This window comes from Canis lupus, chromosome 10 (assembly GCF_048164855.1).
Source record: "Canis lupus baileyi chromosome 10, mCanLup2.hap1, whole genome shotgun sequence".
Lineage (NCBI taxonomy): Eukaryota > Metazoa > Chordata > Mammalia > Carnivora > Canidae > Canis > Canis lupus.
This window is the reverse complement of record NC_132847.1, coordinates 72,111,971-72,139,046: the sequence shown is the minus strand read 5'-3', so window position 1 is coordinate 72,139,046 and position 27,076 is coordinate 72,111,971. Positions and strand designations below refer to the sequence as shown.

At 43.8% G+C, this 27,076-nt stretch overlaps 1 protein-coding gene and 1 long non-coding RNA gene across 9 annotated transcripts in view; one reads left to right on the top strand and one right to left on the bottom strand.

The window, feature by feature from the left end:
• The window catches only part of ASTN2 (astrotactin 2), an 851,085-nt gene that overhangs the window by 811,665 nt on the left and 12,344 nt on the right, over nucleotides 1-27,076 (top strand). For all 7 annotated transcript variants that reach the window (XM_072842536.1, XM_072842535.1, XM_072842534.1 and 4 more), the window contains 2 exons: nucleotides 23,825-23,925; nucleotides 25,721-25,904. In XM_072842536.1, coding sequence (XP_072698637.1) covers nucleotides 23,825-23,925; nucleotides 25,721-25,904 — 285 coding nt within the window. The remainder of the gene's footprint in view (nucleotides 1-23,824; nucleotides 23,926-25,720; nucleotides 25,905-27,076) is intronic.
• On the bottom strand, nucleotides 16,133-19,768 carry LOC140641945 (uncharacterized). 2 transcript variants are annotated; one of them, XR_012038539.1, is made up of 4 exons: nucleotides 19,270-19,768; nucleotides 17,796-18,105; nucleotides 16,682-17,292; nucleotides 16,133-16,387 (listed from the first exon to the last, which is right to left on the bottom strand). It is a non-coding gene; the product is annotated as an uncharacterized lncRNA (long non-coding RNA). The 2 variants fall into 2 exon arrangements; XR_012038538.1 differs by having other exon boundaries at nucleotides 16,133-17,292.

Sequence of the window (27,076 nt, the reverse complement as noted above, 5' to 3'; positions counted from 1 at the left end):
AAGGTGGGAAATTAAAGGGACACATAAGGGAACAACAAAAAGTTCAGGACAGTTGAGATATGTACTCTATGAGGCTGGAGAGACAGCACTTGGAAGGGCTCGGAATGCAGAGTAAGGAAGCAATGATTCATTCTCTGCAGCAGTGAGAAGGCTACATTTGGACTTTAGAATGATGTCTGTGGAGTGTGGGTTGGATTAGGGACACTTAGGGAGCTGTTGTAATAGTCTTGGTGTAAGAGATAAGGAATCTGGAGTTAGAAGAGTGGCAGAAAGGGATGAGAACAGGGAGTGGATGAAGAGGTTCATTGGATGTGGGCTTGTGGTGCTTACAGATTGTTTTTGGAAATCCATAAGCCAGCCTCCTTGAGAAGATACAGCACAGAATTCAAAATTTTAAAATCTGGGTTTAAATTTCATAGTTGGGTAACCTTCGGAAAAAATATGTCTAACTTTTGAGACCAAGCCTTGTTCTGGATCCAGAAAGTGGGAGTAAAAAAATTCTATCTAGAAATGTGTATGTCAGATTAAAAAAACAAAAACAAAAACAAAAACAAAAAACTATTCTATATGCCAATTCCTGGCACCTGATAGACCTTTTGTTTATATTAATTTCCTCCCATCATTTCCATTTGTTTCCATCTTACAGCAGTAAGCATTCACATTCACTCTCCCTCTCCCTCCACCCCCTAACTGCCCAGCTTCCCTCTCTGGGTCCCTCATTCCCCAGGATGCCAGAAATGAAATAACATTCTTTGCATGTTTGTTCTAAAGCTCCTGGCAGCCTTCCCGCAGACCCCTGGCTGGGTCAGGACTCATTTGCATTAGCATGTGTGAGGCCAGCGTGAAGGGGAGGGAGAGGCCCTGTTTTCAAGGAGTTTCATCAGGCACCCCTGCCAGAAAAAGGAGAAGTTACTATTTCTTTCTGGGAAACATTCACAGATTGAAACAAGCAAGGAAGGCCAGGGGGCTGTCTGACTTGTGGGGAGGGTGGCGGTTGGGTAAGCTGCCTGCCTGACTCCCACGACTGTATCCAGCCCTCTCCTCCTTATCACAGGCCTGCCCCTAGAACTCTCCCCTTCAAGTGTGTAGTAACTTAAGACCTAAATAGATATTTCTTAACTGTATCTCTGGCCTGTGACAGGGAGAGGAGAGAGAGTGCACAGGCAAGGAAGATCCTCAGAAGCTAAAGAAGAAAGAAACAGCAATGTTGCTGGCTTCTAGATAGATATTAAATCAACAAAAGCATCTTAAAAAAAAAAAAGCAGAGGTAATCCCTGGAGTTTTTTATTTGTTTGTTTTTGCTTTAATCCTGTGAATTTTTAAATAATACACTGTCTTAGGGTTATACTTTCTTCCCAGAATCTCAGTAACCTTGTCCAAATCCAGCTAACCAGTGTTGGGCCAAAGGGAGTCCCCTGGAGGCATCTCAGGAGTGCCATTGGCATCATAAAATGTGCTGACCCTAGAGGCAAGGATTATACCATTTACAAAGAGGCAAACCAAGTTCCTGGTATTTTATTGGACAAACTCCCATAATTTCCCATTATTCTCTTTTTCATTTCCTAGCTCGGATATGTCTTCTTCAGAAAAAGACCTTTGCCTCTTGCTTTATAATAGTATCCATGTAAATACTTCAGAGAGGAAAAGAAAAGAATTAATGATATGAATGGCTGTTATTTAAAGAGCGCTATCGATATGCCAGACACTGTTCTAAATGCTTTACATAAATTACCTCGTCTAGTCCTCTCAGTAACTCAATGAGGACAGAGCTCTATTATTCCCATTTTACACATGAGATGACCAAAGCCCAGAGAATTAAGAAATTTGCCTCGAGTCATGCACTAGTCAGTAGCAGAGCCAGGATTTAAATTCAGGCTGGCTGGTTCTGGAGCCCAAGCTCCTCATCGCTAATGAGTCCCACCTCCCCTGATGTCACATCAGCATTTAATGAGCCTGCTACACGCCAGACTGTGCACTCTCCATCACAGGGCCTTGGCACATGCTACATCTCTTATTCATTCTCAAATTATCATCCTAAATGTTGCTTCCTCAGAATGTCATCCCCCAACCAGTAATCAAAATTATGCCTCCTTACTCCTTTCCTTCATTGCAATTACTTAAACTTGCAAATGACATATTTACGTGAGTGTTAATGTCTGTCCCCTTAATAGGGGACTTTAACAGTCAGTGAGAGTAAACATGCTGTTGGTTTTATTTCTATGTACTCAACTGGACACATGCAGAAGCCATTCAGTGAATATTCATTGGATAAACAAATGCACATAATATTACATTTCATCATCGCTATAATCCTATGAGGCAGACACTTTTCTCCCCTCGTTTTAGAAATAAATGAAAGCTTACAGAGGTTCAGTAAAATGGGCAGAGTCACTAGGGAATAAATGGCAGAACTAGTGTTTGAAAACAGGTCTTTTCTGATCTCTGAACTTGTGCACAGTATTCCTTCCTGTGAAGCTCTCTAAGGGACACATGGAGCAATGAGGCACAATGCCCTGAACAGCTCCCTCTTCTGCTGGGCGGAGCCAGGCGTGTATGCAAACCACTATACCACAAGGCAATTAAAATCAGCCAACTGGCTCTACAATATCATTACTGATTATGAGCTATAGAAAAAGGCAGAGATAAAGAGGAATCTTCGGACAGTCAAGAAGGATGTCCTCTAGCTTTTCCTTACTTATCCAGTGCACACTTAATCTCTTAGGGTGTGCTCACATGCAGCATCCTCTTTATTAGCACTGGTATTCATTCATTCCACTCATTTTAGAGTCTTTACATCTCTGTAGGGCCCTGACATACATTCTGGGAACCCCGAGATGAACAACACATTGTCCCTGCTGCCATGGAGCTCATGATAAAATGTGGCTCATGATATGAGAGCCCAGAGTAGAGACTGGCTCTCAGTCCAGTGAAAGCTGGCCAGGAAGAGTGACATTTTAGTGGAGCTTTAAAGGACGGACAGGATCAGTAAGACAGGGAGAGAAGGGAGAATGGTTTTCCATGGAGAAGGAGTCCTACGTGCGAAGTTGCTGAAGAGCAAAGCAACATAGCAATTTACAGAGCCGACTCAAGTTATCCTGAGGCAATGGGACGAGTTTGGTTGATGAGGCTGATGAGACTGAGAGGGGTCAAATCATAAAGGGACTTTATTTCGAGGCTAAGAAGTGTGGACTTTCTCTTAAGGGAGTCATTAAGGGTTTTAGGCCAGCTGCTCAGTAGACATTGTCAGATTTGCACTTTAGAAAGATCAGACTGGCTGATATACTGGCAGTAGGTTGGAAGTGGAAGAAAACTGTAGGAAGCAAATAAGGAAGCTATTCCCAAGGCCTGAACGAGAGGCATTGAGGTCTCATGTTAGCCAGAATTGGACAGCGTGGAACTAAAATGAGTGGAATTAATGAATACCAGCGCTAAAGGACTCTGGTTGTTTTGCTTGGAGAGTGGTTAAAATCTATAGCATCAGATGAACGGGACGAGACAGGGTGAGGGATGAGCCAGAAACAGCTCATCAGCATGCACAGATTTGTCCTGCCTGATGCTTATTTGTAAGAACTCTACTTCACTTCTTTGCCTCTTAGGCTGGCCCAGGGTAGAGCAGTACTGTTGGCTACCAGAAAGCATTTTCTAAGCACCTACTGTGGACCCTACCCTTTGGAAGATTAAAAAAACAAAACAAAACAAAACAAAAAAACAACGAGTTTCTGTGGATTGGCCAAAGTCCCCATTATTCCCTTTCTAATCTTCAGGAGTACTCAGTGCTCATCTGTTTATGAAACAGCAAGAAATTCTTTAGGAGTTACCCCTACCATGTGAGGGACTGATGGGGTTGAAAGAAGGATGAGATGTGGTTTCCTTCTCCCAGAGAGCCCCACACACCCGTAGGGATGCCAGTGAGTGAAGGAGAGATGAGAACAGTGTCATTCACAGCTTCATGTCCTAGGTACTAAGACACTCAGAGGAAGAAGCAATTAGCCCCAACAAAGCAGGTATGAGTCTTCCTCAGAGCCTGGAAATTTGGTTCTGGGCCTGGCAGAGAGAGAGCTGGCCAGGGTCACATGACCAGGCAGGGGCAGAGGTGTTATTTGCTGGTTACTAAGCCAGACTGGGGAGCCGAGCAGAAGGGCAGTCCTCCTTCTGGGACAAGAGTCCTCTACAGTCCTGTTGATGATAACAGTTACCTCCCACCATCACCACCACCAACCTCCTCCTCCTCCACAGCTTGGGCATTTTGGAAATGCACCAGATACTATATTGAGTGCATGATTAAACATTATCTTGTATAATCAATAGCTTTCTAAAGGGTGTTTCAGAAGGACATATGAGACCTAGACTCACGGATTCAAGTAACAGAAATGCAAATCAAAACTGCTTGTGGGGAAAATGGAATTTATTCAGTTACGTATCTGGGAAATTCAACAGGTGTGCTGACTTCAGACCTAGCAGAACCTAGGAGTGTGGATGGTATAGTACGGACTCTACTTCTGTCTCAACTTGGTACGAGTTGGCTGCATTTTGAGTCGTGTTTTTCCTCACGTGGGGATGGAGATGGACTCTGGCAGCTATAGGTTTGATGGTCCTTCATGCCTACGATCATAGAGCAAGCCATACCCCTTTCCTACATCTCTGTCAATCCCAAGGAAGGGACTCTGGTTGTTTGCTTGGATGGCATCACCATTTCTGTGGCAGGGGTCAGGGACATGAAATGGATAGTCCCATCCAAATCGTAGTAAGAGGCGGGAAAATTGTTCTTAAGTGAACCCAGGCACCATGCTTCCAGAAAAAGGAGTAAGAAAGGCTAGGTAAAGTAAGCAAAACTGAAAAAACAACAACAACAACCTGTTGTCCTTAGAGTTTTATTAACCCTATTATATGGTGAAGGAAATAGAGGCTCATAGGGGTGAAGCACAGAACAGGATCCATGCATAGGTCTCTCTGATGCCAATACCCCAGATCCTTAACCACTGTGCCACATTGCACTGCCTTACCTCATAGTCCGTGTTCCATCTGAGGGAGGTCGGAAGGTGGAAAACCCTACGCAGGTGCAGCATCCCAGCTCACAAAGAGAAGACAGGCAAGAGAGTTCCCAGAGAGAATGGGCTGGTGTGATTATGAAGCAGGGTGCTGTAGAGAACTACCTGGGAGTCCCAGCCTTATATCTGGGCTCTAGGAAACATTTACTGGACCAGTGACATCGAGGTTCATTGTTGGGGAGCAGAGTGATGTGAAGGTGGGCTAACTGGCAGAGAAGCTGGAGCTCAGAAGTGTCTTGGTACCATCTTTGTCCTTGGACCAACCCAAACCTTGTAGAGATTTTTCTGTAAGAAGGAGCAGTTGTGTCTTCAATGTCAAGGTGAATGTAGCACAAGGAGCCCTCAACCCGGGGTTGAATTGAGCGCCAGCTCTATCACTCTACCACTGTGAGTCTGTCCTTGATTAGAAAGTCCCCTCCCCACCCTCCCTGCAAACATCAAATTCTCTGAATGTAAAATGTGGCCAGTAAACCCTGCTTTGTCTTGCTTTCAAGGTTATTTGTGTAATAAGCTTTGCAAAGTGTAAATTGATAGATGTCAGGGATGTCTTCATTTGTTGGCTTGAATCATGAAAATGAAAATAAAATGCAGAGAGACAATACAGTGAGCCACCATGTGCTCACAGGATTAATGCCTGCCAGGGCCCTGTCACACTTGCTTCAGAGCTCGTCCCTCTGTCCTAAAAGAAATTAAAATTAAAGATGCACTTGAAGATTATCCTTTCCCCGTCATCAGCCTGATTTCTGCTCCCCCTTCTCTCTCAAGATACAACCACTGTCCTAAATCTGTATCAGTCTAGTCCAAAGAGCAAAGCGAGTTTGTGTTTGTTTGCTTGCTTTTTGGCTTTTTAATTTCAACTGGCATCCCTAGTTTCACCTGTTAGCAAACTGAAAGTACAGCTGCTTCCAGCTGACACGGTTTTTGTTATTATTTATTAATAATATTAACTTAATTTCTGTAACAATCATATATTCAAAACCAAGGCACAGAAAGTCTCACTGGGTCTTATCTCTCCTAGGAAACTTTTCCCCCCCATTTTATGTCAATACCTATAAGAAAACAAATAAATATTTTAATAATGTATTCTTCTAATCTCATGCTTACGCAAAGCCTTACGTCTCTGAGAGCTTGTCCAGCCGTGGCGAGGTCTTATCAGGCCCGGATGCCCCAACTGTGCCCAGCCGGCCCGTTGTCCTTATTCTGGTGGTTCAAGGTTCCTAAGGCCGATGTGTCCAGTCGACCAAAGAGGCTTATCTTCATGGGGCAAAGGGAGCCGGATGGCGGCTGGGATTCTGAGATATTAGACAAAGGCTATGTGAGGTTGCCCGAGTTCACAGCAGCGATCAGCCCTGCTGGCTGGAACAAAGAAGGACAACCTGGTGGCGAGTATGCAGCCCCAGTGGTGGAGGCAGCCAGCCCTGGGTTTGAATGCAGAAGTGTCCTGTGCTGTGTCTTGAGCACACGTCCTTCCAGGAGGACCACACCACGCTGAGCTTGTTACTGCAGTGTGCACGGAGGGGAGGCTGAAGTGCATTCTTTGCAAAATCCCTTCCTTGAGAAGACAGAGATCAGTCCTGTGGTACCTGCAGGGCTTGACGTTTCTTACCAGACATAATGGCTACTGGGAGGAAGTGTCTAAGTTGGGCCATATGGGCGAGCAGAGGACAGGGCAGTGTGGCCCAGAGGGCAAGCGTCAGTGGAGAGGAGGAAAAATAAAGTCAAAACAGAGCTGAAACTGTCCAGTGTAAAAGCTGTGTGGGGACCCTCCGGGCTGGTCATGCTAAGTAGAATGGAGACAGAATGACACCTTTGGGGACGAGCACCCTGCTCTCCGCCCTGTTCTTAGTTTTCACTGTGAATCTGCTCACGGTGCTAAGTGTCTACACAGCATCCTGCCTCGGAGGCAGGGGTTCTCCATTCAAATACTGGATTTGCTTTCAACTTACTGTGTGACCTAGGACAAGTTGATTGACCTCTCAGAGCCTTAGTAAAATAAGCTACTTGACAAGATCGTATCCTGGTGCCAATAACCACGTCTCAGCTTGTGAGAATCCTTTGAGTTCTCGGTGGAACTCAGGCCTGACGTAGACAAGGCCTCCTTCAGGACTTCCTGGGCAGCCGCTCCCAGCTCTTCTGCTTGCCACCCCTGTTGGCAGCTCTACAGAGATGCTACACGTCCAAGTCCAGCGTGCTTTTGTCACCTTTGGCCTGTTTATTGGCAGCCTGGCTCGGAGCACTGATCTTTAAGCCCTGCTGTTCGCACCACTTAGCTTTACCCTCTTTTGCGTGGCCTCCCCAAACTGCTGAAGGTACCAGCTCTCCCCCAAGGAAGGGCTTTCCCAACTTCCTTACGCCTTCTCTGACGAGCTCTACGGGTGCCTAACTTTCTGTCCTATCTTGTTCATCATTGGCTCATGGGGGCATGTTTTGTCTGTTCAAGTAGGATCATAAGTGCCTTTTGGATGAAGACTAAAGTGTTGTTAAATTCATGGTGGGCATACTGTGTAATACAAAGAATGCAGACTTGGGGTCAGGTCAGCTCCGGGACTGGACTCAGCTCTGGAATGTATTCCCAGTGCAACTCAAGCATCTCATTTTATCCCTGAGACTTTGTTTTTTCATCTGCAAACATAGATATAGATAATACAATCTACTTAAGATTATTTTACGGGTCAACTAAATAGCACATAGGCAGCGATTGGCAAAGATGATATGTATATGTGAGATGTGTGGGGGGTGTATGTAGTCAAGTAAACTGGGAGCCCCTTGCTGGGCAGGGACTATGATTTATGTTTCTTTTTAATCTCCCTTTACATAATGTCCACTGGTGCATAGGGCTGCTGGGCTGCACCTGCTTTTATAATAGCTACAGCCAAAGCACTCGGGTGCACACAGGTCTCTAGAAATACTGTAAAGTGAGCAAACAGTTGGTTAAATAGCCGCAAAGGGACTAGCCGTCCTGAGTCTTCGAGTTTCTGAAAACTGTAATGTAATACCTTCTCCTCCTCTTTCTCCACCTCCTCCTTCCCCTAGCTTTCCAATGATGAGTGTGGGAGAAAGGACCCACCCTTGCCCTGAGCAATGCACATGCAATGCCTCACGTTCTACTGGTACTCCACACACACGGACATGTGTACGTATCCATAGGTGCACGTCCGGGTGTTCAGTCAACCTCTGTCGAAGGCCTGCCATGTGATCTAGCTCAGTTTTTGGCACTGGGGGATAGGTCAATGAATAAAACAGACTAAATCTTTGCTTTTGTGAATTTTATATTCAAGCAGAGTGATGAAATCAATAAGTATAACAAATAAGGAAATGATATAATGTATTCGAAGATTGTAAATAATATGAAAAAATAGAGCTGGGTAAATGGTATTCTCATATACTTCTAGGTATAACAGTTTGGATGTAGCTGAAATTTAAAAAAGAATCTCACTGGATAAATAAATATAAGGGAACCTCACTGAGAAGGAGGCATTGGTGCAAAGATTTGAAGGAGATGAGAGAAGGAACCGGAAGGATAAAGTCCCAGGCAGAGAGGGGAGCCAGTGCAGGTTGTTGGGAGTATGCCACAGGTTCAAGGTGAAGCTGCACTGCATCGGAAATAGTTATTTTTGTTTATCAAAGACGTAGGACATGCAGAGGATGATCATTAAAAATAATAATTCCGGGAAGCCTGGGTGGCTCGGTGGTTTAGTGCTGCCTTCAGCCCAGGGCATGATCCTGGCGTCCTGGGATCGAGTCCCATGTCGGGCTCGCTGCATGGAGCCCACTTCTCCCTCTGCCTGCGTCTCTGCCTCTCTCTCTCTGTCTCTCATGAATAAATAAATAAAATCTTTTAAAAAATAGTAATTCCAACTATGGATTGAATTGTTATTATCTGTCAAGAATTGAGCTACAGGGAGCCTTATCTACCCTGAGGACTCCTCCTGATAACCCGGTGAGGTTGATGGAACCGTGTTTATTTTATTGACAAGGAAACTGAGGCTGGAGGAAGTAAAGGACCTAAGTGTCACACAACCTGTAAGCGACGGCACGATGTACCCCACTTCTGAGTCCACGTCTCTAAGTTCCACATCATACTGAGGTTTTGAGTGGTTCTGCTGGCGTCTGCAGACTCCTCTATGAATAAACCAGAGCCATAGCTGTCCACTTAAGGTTTCATTGAAGGTCTCCTGTGTCCCCTTTCTGCTTATATGAGCTAATATGGGACAGGAGTTGAGGCAGGCAGTGTTTGTTCAAACTAAGAAATCAGAAAGCTACAGATATTAGAGATCCAGGCCCCAAATTCTTTCCATGGCCACCTTTATGGATGTAGGATTCTTCTAGACTGACGCCATTGGTTTTATTTGTTTATAGAGCTTTATTTATTTATTTTTTTGAGATCTAATTCACATGCCATAAAATCCATCCTTTTAAAAATATATAATTCAGTGAATTTTAGGATACTCAGAAAGTTGTGCAATCATCACAATGAATTCCAGAACATTTTAATTGTCTGAAAAAGAAACTGGGTATCCATTAGCAATCACTCCCATTTCCCCCTCCTCCCAGTCCTGGCCACCACTAATTTACTTGCTGTCTCTAGGAATTTGCCTATTGAAGACATTTCATAGAAATGGAATCATACAATATATGACCTTTCTGTCTGAATTCTTTCACTTTGCATCATGTTTTCAAGGTTCAGTGATATTGTACTGTTAGGACTTCATTTCTTTTTATGGTTGAATAATATTCAGTTGTACGGATATTTTGTTTATTCATTTGTTGATGGACATTTGAGTTGTTTTCCACTTTTTGGCTCTTAAGAATAATGCAGCTATGAAAATTTGTTTTTTTATGGACATATGTTTTCAGTTCTCTTGGGTCTATACCTAGGATTAGAATTACTAAGTCCTATGTTAAAACTCTATGTTTGACTTTGAGAGGAACTGCCAAACGGTTTTCTAGTGTGGCTGCACTATTTTATATTCCCATCAGCAGTGTATGAGGATTCCAATTTCTCCCGTCTTTGCCAACACTTGTTATTTTTTGTCTTTTCTGTTAGGCAACTTCATGGATAAGAGGTGGTGTCCCATTATGGTTTTGGTTTGCATTTCCCTAATGATTAGTGATGTGAGCATATTTTCATGTGTTTATTGCCCATTTGTGTATCTTATCTGAGAAATATGTACTCAGATCTTTTATTTTTAAATTGTGCTATTTGTCTTTTCATTGTTGAGTTGCAATGCTTCTTTATATATTCCGAGTATTAGTCTTGTATCACGTATATGATTTACACATATTTTCTCCTGTTTTATGGTGTATTTTTTTTTCATTTTCTTAATGTCATCCTTTAGAACACAAAATGTTTTAATTTGATAAAAAATCCTATTTATCTTTTTTCCCCCTTTGATTGTACTTTTGGGGTCATAGCTAAGAAATCATCCTCTTACCTAAGGTCACAAATATTTCCTTTTTAATTTTTTTTCTAAGAGTTTTTAGTTTTTGCTTTTACATGTAGGTCTTTGATCCATTTTGAGTTTTTTTTTTTTTAATATATATGGTGTGAGATAGGGGTCCAATTCCATTCTCTTCTTTTGTATGTGGTTATCCAGTTATCCCAGCATCATTTGCTAAAGAAGCAATTGTTAAAAATGACCCTTTTTTTCACTGTTGTTAAAAATCAATTGGCCATAAATGCATGAGTTTATTTCTGGGCTCTCAATTTTATTCCATCGATCTCTATCTATTTTTATATTAGTACCAGACAGTCTTGATTACTGTCATCTTGTAGTAAATTTTGAAATGGTGATGTGGGAATCTTCCAGCTTTGTGTTCTTTTTCAGGATTATTTTGGCTATTCTGGGTACCTTATATTTCTATATAAATTTTAAGAACAGCTAGTCATTTTCTGAAAAAAAAAAAAGCTGGGATTTTGATGGAGATTGTGTTGAATCTATAGATAAATTTGAGAGTATTTCCATATTAATGATGTTAAATTTTATAATCCGTGAACACAACATACAATTCCATTTATTTAGGTCTTCTTTAATTTCTTTCTATATCTTTTGTGGTTTTCAGTATATAAGTCTTGTAAGCCTTTTGTTAATACATTTATTCGCAAGTGTTTTATTTTGTGTTGTTGTTACTAATAATGGGATTATTTCTTAATTTCATTTCCTTGTAATTCATTGCTAGTATATAAGAATATAATTGATTTTTGTTTATTAATCTTTTCGCTTGTAACCTTGCTGAACTTCCTTTTTTTTTCTTTTAGATTGTGTGTGTATTCCTTTGCTTTTCTATATAAAATATCATGTCATCTGCAAATGGAGATAGTTTTATACTTTACTACATGGGTGACTTTTTTTTTTCTCTTGCCTAAATGCCCTGTCTAGGACCTTCAGTACAGTGCTGAATAGAAGTAGTGACAATTGACCTAGGGGGAAAGTTTTCAGCCTTTACCATTAAGTAGGAGATAAGCTGTGAGTTTTCCACAGATATCCTTTGTCAGGTTGGGGTAGTTTTCTTCTATTCATAGTTTAAGTGTTTTTATTTTTATTTTTTTAAAGATTTTACTTATTTACTCATGGGAGACACATGAGAGAGACGTAGAGACATAGGCAAAAGAAAAGCAGGCTCTCTGCAGGAAGCCCAATGTAGGACTCCATCCTGCCACTCCGGGATCATGACCTGAGCCGAAGAGAGTAGCTAAACCACTGAGCCACCCAGGTGTCCCTTAAGTGTTTTTATTACAGTGTTTCATGAAAGGTTGTTGAATTTTATGAAAGCTTTTTCTGTGTCTATTGAGATGATCAGTAATTTTTGTCCTTTATTCTGTTAATATGATGAGTTATATTGATTTTCATATGCTGAATCAGTCTTGCTTTTCGCTTGGTCATAGTGTATAATCCTTTTAATATGTTACTGAATTTGATTATTGTTTTGTGTGTCTATATTTATAAGGGATATTAGACTATCGTTTTCCTTCCTGTAGTGACTTTGTCTGGTTTGGGTGTCAGGATAATACTGGCTTCATACAATTAATGGACAATGTTCCTTCCTCTTTTGTATTTTTGGAAGAGTTTACGTAGGATTGGTGTTAATTGGTGTTATTTGGTAGAATTCACCAGTGAAGACATCTAGTAACACACTGTTTTGTAGGAAAAGAAAGCAAGTCCATGAGGAAGGATTTCACCCAAGGTCACAGTATTGGTGGGGGCAAAGCCAGGGCAGGCCAGGGTTCAGACTTTGCTGAACCTTACTGGATAGTAACCCAGTTAGTAGCTTACTGTGTGCATTGTCTCTAATTCTCATACAATTAAAAGCAGATATTGTTAAAGAAGATGTGATATGTATGCACAGGAACTATTACTCAGCAGTAAAAACAAGAATGAAGGGATCCCTGGGTGGCGCAGCGGTTTAGCGCCTGCCTTTGGCCCAGGGCGCGATCCTGGAGACCCGGGATCGAATCCCACGTCGGGCTCCCAGTGCATGGAGCCTGCTTCTCCCTCTGCCCTGCCTCTCTCTCTCTCTCTCTCTCTCTCTCTCTCTGTGTGTGTGTGACTATCATAAATAAATAAAAATTAAAAAAAAAAAAACAAGAATGAAATCTTGCCATTTGCAACAACATGGCTGGATGGATCTAGAGAGTACAATGCTAAAGCAAAATAAGTCAGAGGAAGACAAATACCATATGATTTAACTCGTATGTGAAATTTAAGAAATAAAACAAATGAACAAAGGGGAAAAAAGTGGCAAACCAAAAAAACAGACTCTTAACTAAAGAGGACAGATGGTTACCAGAGGGAAGTAAGATGGGTGGGAGAATGGGTGAAGAAGGTGAAGGAGATTAAGAGCACATTTATCTTAATAAGAACTGAGTAATGTATAAAATTGTTGAATTATTGTGTTGTACACCAGGAACTAATATAATATATGATAAGTATACTGCGTTTAAAATTTAAAAGTAAGTAAATTGCAATTGATTAACAAGAGCAATCAATTCCATGAAGAAGGAGAAAAAAGGCAGGTATTGCATATTTTTCTTATTTTTTAAGATTTTATTATTGAAGGACATTTTTAGTTAGGTATACAACATAGTGATTCAATGATTCTGTACATCACTCCTTGCTCACCATGGGAAGTGTAGCTACTACCTGTCACCATACAACATTGTTACAATATTATTGAATGTATTTTCTATGCTGTACTTTTCATCTCCATCAGGTAAATTTATTTTATAACTAGAACTCTGTTTCTCTTAATCCCCCCTTTTATTGCCCATCCCCCCACATGCTTATCATCAGGCAACTACCAGTTTGTTCTCTGTACTTAGGAATCTGTTTCTGTTTATTGGTTGGTTGGTTGGTCGGTTCTGCTTTTGTCTTTCTTTGCCATATGTATTTTGCTTGGCATAATATTCTCTAGGTTCATCCATGTTGTTACAAATGGCAAGATTTAATTCTTTTCTATGGCCGAGTAATATTCCATTTGGTACATATACCACATTTTTATCCATCCCTTATGAGGAGACACTGAGGTTGCTTCCATGTCTTGGTTATTGTAAATAATGCTGTAATAAACATGGGGGGCATATATCTTTTCAGTTTAGTGTTTTCATTTTCCTTGGGTGGATAGTCAGAAATGCAAGTATTGGATTGTAGGGTAGTTCTATTTTTGATTTTTTGAGGAACTCCCTACTGTTTTCCACAGTGGCTGCACCAGTTGGCATTCCCACCAACAGTGCACAAGGGTTCTCTTTTCTCCACATCCTCATCAGCACCTGTTATTCCGTGTCTTTTTGATACTAGCCATTCCGACTGGTGTGAGGTGATATTTCATTGTGGTTTTGATTTATGTTTCTTTGATGATGAGTTGATGTTAAACATCTTTTCATGTATCTGTTGGCCATCTGTATGTCTTCTTTGGAGAAATATCTATTCCAGTCCTCTGCCCATTTTTTGATCTGATTGTTTTCTTGGTGTTGAGTTGTTTGAGTTCGTGATATTTTGAATATTAACCTCCTATCAGATAGGTCATTTGCAAATATCTTTTCCCATTCAGTAAGTTGCCTTTTCATTTTGTTGATAGTTTTTTTTTCACTATGCAAAACCTTTTCAGTTTGATGTAATCCCAACTGTTTATTTGTTTCCCATGCCTGGGGAGAGAAAGCAGCTATCTGATGAGGAAAATGAGGTTCAGAGACATGGTGTGATTTGCCTACACACCCAGGGGCTGAGCTGGAGTTCTAACCAAACCTTATGGAAACCAGTGGTCTGATTGCCATAATACCCTCCAGGAGGATTTCCTTTGCCCAGGGGTTTGATTTCAAGAAGCATTGTTTCTACTTTTTCCATTTGAATATCATAAATAGGCAAAACAAGCAAGATAATGTTTATTGTACCAAGCGCTGTTCTAGGTATTTTCCTTGTTATTTAATTGTTAGAACAATCTTGGGAGGCAGATATTGTTAACTCCATTTTACAGATATGGAAACCAAATCCCTTAAAGGAAATAGAAACAGGAAATAGACTCCCAAGTACAGAGTTTGGTCCTTCTCCCCATACCCATTCCTCCAACCTGTGGGAAAATACTGCTCATACATCAGGTGGAGACTGAGCTTAGCTTGAAGTAGTTAAGAACCATCCTGCCTAAAGTATTTGATGACTTAACATCCAAGGGTAAAGCCAAGTTGGGGACCTCTGCTTGGCCGCCTCTTCTCTGACCTTGATTTGCCAATTTGCAATTTTAAAAGGCACCAAGGAAGAAGAGAAAGACTTCATGGTGAGACACAGAAAGAGGAGCAATGTCAGGGTTGAAAGGGGATGACGGGCGATGGTGTTGCTGTACGGAGAGCTCTTCCTTGTCAAAAGTTGGGAACATGGAGTTCATCCTCCTCATGAACTCTAAGTTCCTCCAAACTGTGACTCAAGACCCAGTTGGGACCAATGAATACCTACCAATTGTATCTATTTGGAAATAGCACTAGGAACTTTGAGTTGGGAGACCTATGCTGGGGGGCCTGGCTGAACTATCTGTGCAGCCTTGGAAAAGTCAATTCAAATTTTCGTGGCTCATTTGCCTCCTTGTAAAATGGATTTAATAGTACACACTCCTTAGGCAATTCTAAAGAGAACAGAAGACAACTGTGTAAAAGCCCCCAGCACAGAGTCTGATAGAGTGAGTGCCCAGGAAATGTGTGGGGTCTCTAAGGCACTTTCACATCCATAATGAACATTTGGTCCTCACAGTATCCCTGTGGGGTTATCAATAGTATCCAGGCTACAGAGAGGTCAAATCATCTGACCAAAGCCACATAGCTAGTTAAAGACAAAGTTAAACTCCACATCATGCCCTCTGTCTCTCACTGCCACATATCTGTAAGTTATACTTCCCTGTAAAAAATTCCTATAACTGAAGTCATTTAAGAATTACTGATTTTATCTGGGTATTATAGAGGCTGTCCGGGATATAATAAAGACATAAGAAAAGGGCCACAGGAATATAGAGATCCCAGGAATATAAATTGAATTGGAATAATAAGACATTCCATGCTTAATTCATTCCTTGATTTGAAACCATAAAATTTGTCTGCTTTGCCCTAAAACAGCCTGTTACAAGAGGAACATCCTCCAACTAGGAGCAATGGTCAGTCTAACTGTGTATTGTCATGTAAGCCACTCCCTGAAGAAAGAGAAGGAGAAGTGAGGGGACAGGCAAGAAGAAGGGAAGGAAGACAAAACCTGAATTTCCCTTTCAAGAGAGGTCAGATTACACTTGATGGGTGAATGAACAAGCTCAAATGGACCATTTACCTAGTTTTATACATTAAAATCCTTTGGCATGTTCACTCCTCTAAGGCTTTCAGGGTGGGGGGTATGAGGATTGTCACCCTTTTGTGTGTGTGTGTGTGTGTATGTGTGTGTGTGTGTGTGTTTATGGCTCTTTTTTTTTTTCTGGTAGAAGAGAACGTGATTTTCATAGGTAGTTGGCATTCCCTGTAAGTTGCAGCTGACCATGGATCCAGACAGTCCTCGAATGTGTATCCATAGCTTAGTCCATTGGTTTAAGAAAGGAAGAAAGAGCACACTTGAAGGAAATGTAAAGACAATAATTAATTTTTATTGAGGTGCTCCTAGCACTGCATCCCATTTCTTGTTCACTTGACCATCTCCATCTCCCTGCTCTTCTGTGAGCTCCTGGAAAGCAAGGCCCACACTCTTCTTGCCCATTAAGTATTTTCATCCTGCTTGGGAGAGTGCCGGACACCTAGCAGGTGTTCTGCTGGGAGCAGGCATACAGTGGGTGGCACAGCCGTGAGGATCATTCACTCCTCAGTCGGATACTGCAGCACACTTTAATTTCAAATCAATTTATATTTATTTAATTTTAAATACCATTACTATAATCATTCATTGCTGAGGTCTGGTATTGTTGGCACTATGAAGATTATAGTAATGTTCACATATGAGTGAATGGGGGGGGGGCTTTGACAGGCACAGCAGTAGATGTCTAGTACTTATTCTACATTGTTGTTGCCTGTGCTTGAACTTAGCACCCATGTTGGTTCCAGATTGGGGCTTCCCCCAGGACCCCAGAGCTCTCTGCTGGCTGCCCTGGCCCCCCGCCCCACTCCCCTGATTCTTTACCTGTGTGCTCATGCAGTCGGAGGAGTTGAAGGGAGTGCAAGTGGTAGGAGCTGATGTTTGGAGTACAGCCACGGGCCGCCTCACCTTTGGTCCCAAGCACAGCCTCCCAGTCATGCCTCGGCCTGGGTTGTTTTGAAAGTAGAAACCAGGACTGGAGTCCTTAATACCATGGCGGTCTCTCTGTGCTGGGCACCGGAATTAAATATTTATGTTGGCAGAAAGCACGAGTCATCAGCCCAAGTTGGGAGATAAAAAGGTTGGTTTTTGGCCCTGGGGAGGAGGTGGGCTGCACGGAGATCAGAGCAGGGCTCCATAGCAACCCCTCACTGTTCATTCTCAGGTCTGACTCTGACACTCTCGACGGCCAGTACCCCACTGGGGAAGACGTTGGGCATCCGAATTTTGTCAGCCAGTTCATACCAATGCTCTCACTTCACAGGCTGGGAAACTGAGAGCACATCACAGTGCTTGTCCAGTGTCAGAGTCCAGACTGGAGTCCAGATCTTCAGCAAGTAGTTGTGACGTTAGACCTGAGGTCAGGAGAGCTGCGTCACCTTGAATACGTCACCTGAGCCCACTGAGCCTGTCTAAAGCAGGAAGGATGCCTAACCCTGGGATCAAAGGAGATAACGTAAATAAATGATTTATACAAGATGCTGTCAAAACTTTAGCTCAAGCTTTCCTCAAGAGGTCCAGATAGTACGTATTTTAGACTTTATGGGTCAGGTGGTCTCCGCTGCAGTTACTCAGCTCTGCCACTGTAGTGTGAAAGCATCTACAGAAAATACATTTTAAGAAACTGAGTGTGGCTGTGCTCCATTAAGACCTTATTTACAGAAACATGCGGCAAGCCAGATTTGGCCGTGGGCCGTGGTTTGCCGACCCTGGCTGTAGATGCTTGGAACTTGTGAGACTCGATGATGTAATAAATGACCCCAAATTTGAGTGGTTTAAAACAAAACTATCTGATTATGCCGATGGATTTGGTGGGTCAGGCCCCGGGACAGGGCACAGTGGGCTTGGCTGTCTTTACTTCATGAAGTCTGGAGCATCAGTGGCAGGATGAGCGACCTGACTGCTTGGGCTGCAGTTACCTGAAGGTTCCTTTACTTACCCAGCTGGGGCCTGGGCTGGAATGACCCGGACACCAGGCCTGCTGACATGCCTGCCGTAACCACTTTCTCCATGTGGCTGGGCTTCCTCACTCCAGGGTGGCCTCAGCGTAGCTGGATGTCTTGCATGGAGGCTTGGGGCTGCGAGCAAGCAGGTTCCAGCGAGAGAGGTAGAAGTTGCACAGCCTTTTATGATCCAGACTGAGTCATACAGCATCCCTTCTGCCGAGCTCTATTAGTCCAAACATTCCTGACGCCACCAGCATCCAAAGTGGAGGGACAGAGAACCCCCACCTCTCAGTGAGAGCAAAGCTAAAGAATTGGGGGAGGGAGCTCACTTTTAGAACCATCGTGGAAGAGATTAATAATTCAAACACACACATGGAATAGTGGCAGACGCTTATTTTAGCACTTTCTGTGTGCTACATCCCTTTGAAGGAGGTAATATTATTGTCCACACTTTATTTTTATTATCATCCCCATTTTAAAGACAGGATACACTAAAGAACGGAGATGTTAATTAACTTGCCCATGGTAAAGAGTCACACCAAGAACCCGAGTCTTTGGGCTGCCTGGTGTCTAGCTACCTTCCTACCAGTAGTCACTTGAAGACATTATCACACACCTGCTCTGAGCATAACTGTTCTGTGCATTCTGGGTCGTCCAAGGGAAGAGGTATGACCCTGAGTTTCATTCATAAAAAACCTAAAATGTGGGTGAGGGGATTAAATTCTGATTTAATTCTCACAACCCTGTGAGATGGAACCTTGGTCCCATGTTACAGATAAGGAAACCAAGGCCCACAGTTAAGTCACTACTTGCCCGGTAGCTGATAGAGTCTAGCTAGACTCAAGGCCAGCGCAGTTTGATATGCAATCCCATGCTGTTTGTCATAGACTGCAATGAGGAAAGATCTGGAACAATTAATACTGACTCTTTCAGAGGAAAACAAATTTTTTTTTTTCAATCCCTAACATGTCAGATCTGGCCTATCCTTAGAGTGATACTGGTTGAGTTTCTTCACCACAGAGACGGGAGACTGAGGCCCATCGGAGAAGGGCAGTTAGGTGTCCCTGGCCGGCCAGCTGCTCAGATGCAGAGCCGGAGCTGGGACTCTGCTTTTCCCACCACATCGACTGCCACGTTGTGGCGGGAATGGCGGGGAGGGGAGTGATGGTAGGTTGGGTGTGGGGCAGTGGGGTGGGGGTAGGAGTGGGGGTGGGGTTTAGACTAACTGGGAAGTTGTTTGCCAAAGCTGTGTGGGGGGAAGGAGCATTTTACAAGACCAGGGCCTCTGGCCTGGAAACATCTGTTTCCCTTCAAATCAGCAAGGAGACTTTTGCCTCCCCAGAATGCCTAAATCATGTGGCGGCTGGGGAAGAGCAGGCGTTGGCCTGGAGACTTCAAACGCATTCTCCCGTACTCTCGGGGACCTGGTCCTGATGTGGGCCTCTGGGGCTCCATCCCAGCTCTTACCCCCTGTCAGATCCGTGAGAAGCTCTCACCGCCAATTAACTTCTCGGTTTCATTCTCTCACCCCTGCTGCGAGGGGGTCTGGAGGTCTTGGATGGGACCAACAACAGCTTCCTCTCCACCCACTCTCCTCTGATTTCCACTAGGACGACTTCTTCTAGATGTCTGGGGGAGACGGGGGAGGGGGGTGCTCAGAGCCTCGTGCAGTCTCATGATAACTATTGATGATGACACCGCAACTGTCCCTCGCTGAGCGTCAGCACATGCCAGGCAGCATAGTGAGCACTTCCCCATGTCGCTTTTTACTCTGGCAGCTACGCTATACAGTGGGTTTTAATATCATGATTCCTATTTCACAGGTGAGTACATCGACACAAGGCCTCACACAGGCAATAAATGGGGAGCCAGAATTTAAAACCGAACAGCCTCATTCCAGGCTCATGTGTTCAGCCATTCTGTCATTCTATCTCTTATAATGACCTTTCAACCAAACCCCCTTTTGTTCATTTCACAGACAGGGAAGCTGATTTCCAGACAGGGGAACTACGACTTCCTAGTCGATTGAGTCATTCATTCAGTATGTCATTCATTCTGGCAAGTACTTGCCGAGCATCGCGTGATTTAGATGTCTGAGCACCAGATGTCGGTGGGTGGATAGAGATGGGCAGTGCCGTATTCCGTAGTCCTGAAGATGCGTACTCCTGGGGGCAAGAGAGAAGTGTATGAGCACTGACCTAGTCGTGCGGCATGTGCTGTAACAGGGCACCGTGGGCAGAGGAAGGTTTACTGGAGGAGATGGGGCTCCACTGATGCTCCAAGCACAAGGTAGAAGGGGTCAACTGGGGAAGGGCAAGGATGAGCCACACAGAGGTGTAGTCATGTGCAAAGGTCCAGAGGTAGATTCCATATCATGGAACCATTGGCAGTTTGCTATGGTTCTACTATGAAACAAGAATAGGAAGCAAAGATCGGTAAACGAGGCTGGATGTGTAGCCAGAGTTTGAGGTTCAGTGATATTAGGACAGTCAAACGAGTGAAGATCAAAGAGCTGCACTGAGCCTCTGGTAAGGGATTTGGATTTAGTTCCAAGGGTGATGAAGAAACATTAAATAATACTTTGCATTTGTGTAGTCAATCCCAAGGCACTTGCCCGCACTTTGAAATCGCAGTACATGGAAGAGCCATATTGTTTAGTCATCCAAGATCTCCCAGGCCTCAGTCTGTGGAAAACCTGGGACAAGGGCTCAGTTTTCTCTTCTTTTAATTCAGGGATAGCTGGCACACTATATTACATTAGTTTCAGGTGTACAACGTAGTGATTCAACAACTCTCTACATCATGCAGGGGTAGCTACCCTCTGTCACCAGGCAACACTATTAGATGCCATCGACCATATTCCCCATGCTGGACCTTTCATCCCCTGACTTCTTCATAACTGGACGGCCATGCCTCCTACTTCCCATCACCTGTCTTGCTTATCCCCTTACACCCGAGCCCTCTGAAAACCACTGGTTTGTTCTGTGTACTTGTGTGTGTGTGTGTGTGTGTGTGTGTGTGTGTGTTCATTTTGTTTGTTTCAGGCACCTTGGCCACTGTTCTTTCCCCTAAAACAAAGTCGGAGAAAAGAATAGGGTTTGAGCCTGGAACTCCAGTTCCTAAATCGCCCATCCCACTCCATCCTTGGAGCTACCTCTTTTGTAATAAAAGTTCCCGTAGGTGCAGTGGGACCTAACTCAGCCAGTGGTACCAGAAGCAGGATAGTGTATGGAAGGAGCACCGGGGCGGGGGTCAGAAAAGCCAACGTCTACTCTGATTTTATTAAGCATCTTTCCTCTCTGGGCCTCCGTTTCCCCACGTGGAAATAAGGATATGGAGTTTGGTGATAGCTCAGGGGCTCTAATTCAGATTATCGGTGGACCTCAGCCTGCTCCGGTGGGCAAAGAGAAGACGGAAGAACTGAGGTGAAGGCAGCTGGCACCCTTCCTGAATCCCCTGAGCGACCCTGAGGTCCACCTGCACCCTCTCTCTCTCCATCCCCACTTTCCACTCTGCTGTGTGGGTGTGTCCCTACGTCTGCTTCTCAGTCTCTAGCTCGCTCTCCTTCTCCACATGAGGGGCCGCCACTTTCTTCCCCTCACAAAAAGCCCCCTCCAAGCCCTGCCGGGTCCCCTAACAGCTTTCAGATGTGTCTCTGGAACAGTTCTACAATTACAGCTGAGCCGGGCAGAAAGCGCTTGGCCTTGTGACTTTTGACCCAGGCCTGTGAGGTTGACATCTTCCTCTTTTTCCACCCCTCCGCCCCCGCCAGCAGGGTGGCCTGAGGCCTCCTCCACACCGAGGCCTCCACTGACACATTTGGTTTACTCTAATGACACAAATAGAAGCTACCTTTTGGGGAGCAAAGATTGAGCCAGGCCTGATCTATCGTTGTATCATTGAGTCTTGGCCCCAAACCTGTGAGGGATGGATAGCTTCACCCTCTCTACCGAGACTGAAGCCCAGAGAATACTCAGCCAGCAGCTGAGGAAAGCAAGGATTCTTCCCAGGTTTTATTATTATTTTTTTAATATTTTATTTATTTGTTCATGAAAGACAGAGAAGCAGGCTCCTTGTAGGAAGCCCAATGTGGGACTTGATCCCCGGACTCTGGGATCATGCCCTGAGCCAAAGGCAGACGCTCAACCCCTGAGCCCCCCCAGGGGCCCCTCTATGTAGGTTTCGTAACTTGAAAATCTAAGGCGGCTTCTTCCCCGGCATGCTGTTATTCATGCTGCTTGGCTACGCAGGGAGGTGACCCTAGACCCTCTTGGTGGAGTGTATTGCAGAAGTGCCATGGAAACATCAGTGGCCAGTGGGAAAGTCGTGTTTAAAAAAAGTTTCCAACTCCTCATGTTTTGAGGCTAATTCACATATTCCATTCACTACATCCTTCCGTGTTACCCTCACTTGAAATGCATCGCCTCTTCTCCAAGAAAGCATTTTTTAAATGTGTACTCTTGTACAAATCCGTGCTGTTTACATGGTCTTTATAAAAATCTGCAGCTTACAAGCCACTTCTCGTGTATCACTCTATGGGATCTCTGAGACAGTCATGCACTGTCTCTATAATTATCCCCATCTTGTTGATGTAGAAATGACTAGGAAATGAGATGTGATATGCTCGGGTTCATTCATTTACTCAGATATTTACCGAGTACCTCCCATCCATACCCAGCCCTGGTAAGTGCCAGGACATTGCTGTACTCGAGCTGCGGTATATAGGTATATATACTCCCTCTGGGAGCCGCAGACCAGGGTTTGGATCCCGCCTCTGCTGCTTTCTAGATGGGTTGCTGGGAGGGTAGTAAGTGCTTACGCAGTGTTACCCAGGACTGTCCCTACCTCCCTACTCTGCTGCTGGCTCATTCTCACTTCCTGGAGTTTGTCATCTTACTTCTAACGCCTCTGTAAGGCTTTTCAATGATAACTCACCCATGTAGCCTTTAGAGATGCCTGATTCAGAGAGATGAAGTAAGCACAGAGAAGTGACTCAACTGAGGTCACAGAGCAAGGGAAGAGAATAGAATAGAATGTGAGCCCACGTCTGGCTGTCTTCAAGACCAGGCTCCTTCCTCTGTCACCACTGCTTCTCTTGGCTAACACAGTACTAGAGGTAGTAAGCCCTACAACTGAGCTCCACTCACAGTGCTGAGATACAACAGGAGAGATGTAGTGCCCACATCACAGTGCTGTTGTTCTTATACCAAAGGTGGAAGCCAAAAACCCAGAAAGCAGATGAATAGATTAGCTTTTTAATGAAGATGTGGCCAACATACCCCATGTTTAGGCCTCTTAAGACCTATGTTTTAGGGACAGCCCCACCCTTCCTTACCTTTGCCAGCACTCCAAGCCAGCTAATGAAAGATAAAAGGTGGAATTAGATTTGACAGTGTGGTTAGGTATCTAATCTTTGGATCCAGGCAGACCTAAGTTCTGGTCCCCTGTTGCTACTTCCTTAATATGTAATAAATAATAGGGCAATTACATGACCTCTTTGGAACCAGTGTCCTTCTTGATAAAATGCAGTCATAGTACGCAGCTCATGCAGTACAGGGATAAAAGAGCTCCTGGCACACAGTTAATGCTCAGTAACTGTTAAGTGGATGAATGAAAGAACATGTAAATGAGCATGTCCAGCCATGCCAGGTAACTCTGGGGTTCATTTCCAAAGCCCAGGACTCAGACTGCTCTGTCCCTAAGTAACTGTGAGACCACAGGAAGATGTAAAATCAAATTTCAGTTTCCTCACTGAGGTGCAGGTGACACTAATCCCCACCTTCCAGACTTGCCTACTTGGAAAATAAGAGAGTAAGTGCAAAGTGCCCAGCAGGCATTTGGTGCCCAATAAATGCTTCACAGTTGCTTTTTTTTTTCCCCAAAATCTCTTCTTTTGTAGTCTCAGCATCCCTGACACCTTTTGACTGCTGATCTTACAGTATGATTTCGTGTTCCACCTTACAACTTCCAGAGCCTTCTCTGAAGCCACAACCCAGTACTCTGTTTTCTTGCTCTGCTACAGGTTCACTTTGTATGCTGTGGATACACGAGGGAGGCACTCAGAGCTCAGCACAGTGACCCTGAGGACAGCCTGTCCGTTGGTGGATGACAACAAGGCAGAAGGTGGGTTATCCATTTCTTCACTTCCCAGGTAACTCCCATATTTCCTCTCTAAGTTCTATACCCAACAGTCCCTAACCACTACCCCTTTCCTGCCTCATACACGTATTGGCACAAGTTGAACAAAGTGTGAAGAGACTAAGAGGACAGAAGAAATAGGGAACTAAATTAATCAAAGCCATGAAGGAAGTTGAGATTGACCAGCAAGATCTTAGCCAGTGGAAAGACTTGCCCTTCTTTCAAGCATGTGTCTGTGTTCTGACTTAGAGGCAAGGAGTGGTGGAGAGTCAGAGCGCCATGACTATGTCCTGCCCCTTAGCCTAGGCTTTTTAGAGACCACTTTTTTCCACTTCTGTTTATGCTAGGGTTGGCATGTGCGTGACAATAGACCACTCCACCACTAAGCCCATGGCAGGTACCAATAGCTCATCACAGCATGCATCTCCATCTAGTCTAGGGGTGGCCTCAGACCCCTCAGCATTGATCTATAGGCAGTGACTATCCGAGTTGGCAAGTAGGATTAAACCTTTATGCTGCTCCTGGCCCGTAAAGCTGTAAGCATCAGGCACCTGGAAAAAAAAAAGAAAAAGAAAAAAGAAAAGAAAAGAAAAGAAAAGAAAAGAAAAGAAAAGAAAAGAAAAGAAAAGAAAAGAAAAGAAAAGAAAAGAACTGGTCAGTCAGACCCACCATGTACTTAGTTCTTAGCTGACATGAGGATGAAGTGTCCATAGCAGGACTGGCAAAAACCTGGTGTAGACTGTGAGAACCTGATGGTTCACTTCAAGTTGAGCAAATGTCTTCTAAGAGCACTGGTACACAAGCAATGCAGAAGAGACATGCTCTTCACCTTTTAGGAACTCACATTCTAGTCTCTCTAGAGAGAGAGACATTTCTACAAATGGCTCAATAATAAGCTCCATAATACATGCTTTGTATGCTACCAGACAAGAGGAAATAGTCTTCCTGTTGAGGAGCTATCGAATCTCAAAGGTAAGGGGGTTCGAGATGGTTTCCTGATCATTGATGATGATGATGATTAATAATAATAATCATCATCATCATAATTATTTTAAAATAACACATGCGTATGGTTAAAAAAAAAAGACAGAAAAATTAAAACCAGAGTGGAAATACTATGAACTAAATGCTCCTTCCATCCTAAACCTGAGTCCCCCAGATTCTTCTAGAGGCAATCACTGTTAGCAATGACTTGGGGATGTGCATAAATTTTGATCAGAGTCTTCACAGATGAAAGAACGGGCCTTCCATTCAAAGGGAGCTACCCATGATGACTTTAAGTTACATCAATTTCTAGGAACAACTGAAGGAGCAGAAATTGCCATATATGGTGAGCAGAAGAGTCTGGTTTTTCTTTGAGAGGTGTTTTGAATGGAAACTTCTTAGACCTGATCACAGAACTATGTTGGAAAAACTACAGAGAGGAGATAGAAGTAGACTGCTGAGATGAGCCCAAGACAGTAGATTTAAGCCTCTGCGTTTGTTTGGAATTTTATGTGAAATCATGGATACCAAATATATGTTAATAACAAAGCTTGCGAATTAGGAGCACTAACTCTGTGCCAGGGCCTGTGTTGTGTGCTTTACGTTCACTTTTTAATTTCATCCTCCCAGCACATCCCCAGAATAGACATTGCTATTTGCAGCTGATAGTCGGTCGGCCCTTGAATATCACACACTTGAATTCCAGCACAAATGTGCCTTCCTTGTTGCAAGGTGTGTTTCCATGCTCACTTTTTCCTGCTGTCCAGTGATCCGTGCCTGCACTTCTCCCCCTCAGAGATAGCAGACAAGATCTACAATCTGTACAATGGGTATACAAGTGGAAAGGAGCAGCAGACTGCCTACAACACGCTGATGGAGGTCTCGGCCTCAATGCTGTTCCGAGTCCAGCACCACTACAACTCTCACTACGAGAAGTTTGGCGACTTTGTCTGGAGGAGTGAGGATGAGCTTGGGCCCAGGTATGGACAGTGTGTGAGTGTGAATGGAGTGGTGGATCCTTCTGGCTTCTATTTGAATTTATGAGAGCCTTTATTCCATAGGCTAACAATGGCTTTGTCAACTAAATAAGAGTGTCATCTACCTTAGTCATGTCAGGGTGAGAAATTGGAAAGGGGCAGAGAGAATGACAGATTCTTGGAATTTTAGCTTCTCAGACTTCTGGAATGTCAGATAAGACATTCAGCACTGTTTCCCTCAGTTACTCCCCTTACCCACCTTCCACCTTTAGTGTTGGAGACGGGAACCATGAACTCCTGGAGGAGATCTGTCCTAACCAAGACCGTGAAAGGGTATAGCGGCAGGCTCATGGCCCTTAATCTAGGGCTTTCCTCCCACTTCCATAAGAAATCTGACGTTTTCTAAGGGCACCTGGATGGCTCAGTTGGTTAAAGGTCCGACTCTTGATTTTGGCTCAGGTCATGACCTCAGGGTCAAGAGATCAAGCCCTGCATCAGGCTCTACATTGGAGCCTGCCTGAGCCTGAGATTCTCTATCTCCTTCTCTTTCTTCCCCATTCCCCTGACTCTCTCTCTCTCTCTCTCTCTCTCTCCCTCCCGTCCTCTCTCCCCCTTAAAAAAAAAAAAAAAAAGAACAACTCTGAGGTTTCTAGAATAAAGTCCATTAGTGACCATGACTAAATACATTCCTAAATTCAATGTGTATTAAGACATGATCTTTATCACCAGCAGTGACTGTACCAATCGTTGTGCTAGGAACCATGGAGGACGCAAACGTACCTAAGACAATCACTATCTTCTGAAGCTTCATAAAGTAGTATATGAAGTAGTGGTTATGTTTTTATGCCTTGCACCTAACAACATTCATTCATTCATTCATCACTTACTTAGTAGCACCTCTTACCAGTTGGTTGTTGACCATGCAGCGACAAAAACGGATAAGCTCACTGTTGGAGGTAATTAAACAAGCAATTGAAAAGAATAGGAATGGTAAGTATAATGAGCACAGAACAGGGCCCTTTGGGGAGGCACAGCAGAATCATCTGGTCTAGGTAACCCAGCGAAACCTTCCCAGCGGCTGAGACTGAGACTGACAGAATGAATAGGGGTCAGACAAGAGGAAGGAGAAGAGGTTTGGAGAGTTTGGGGCAGAGTGACCAGCCTGGGAAATACAC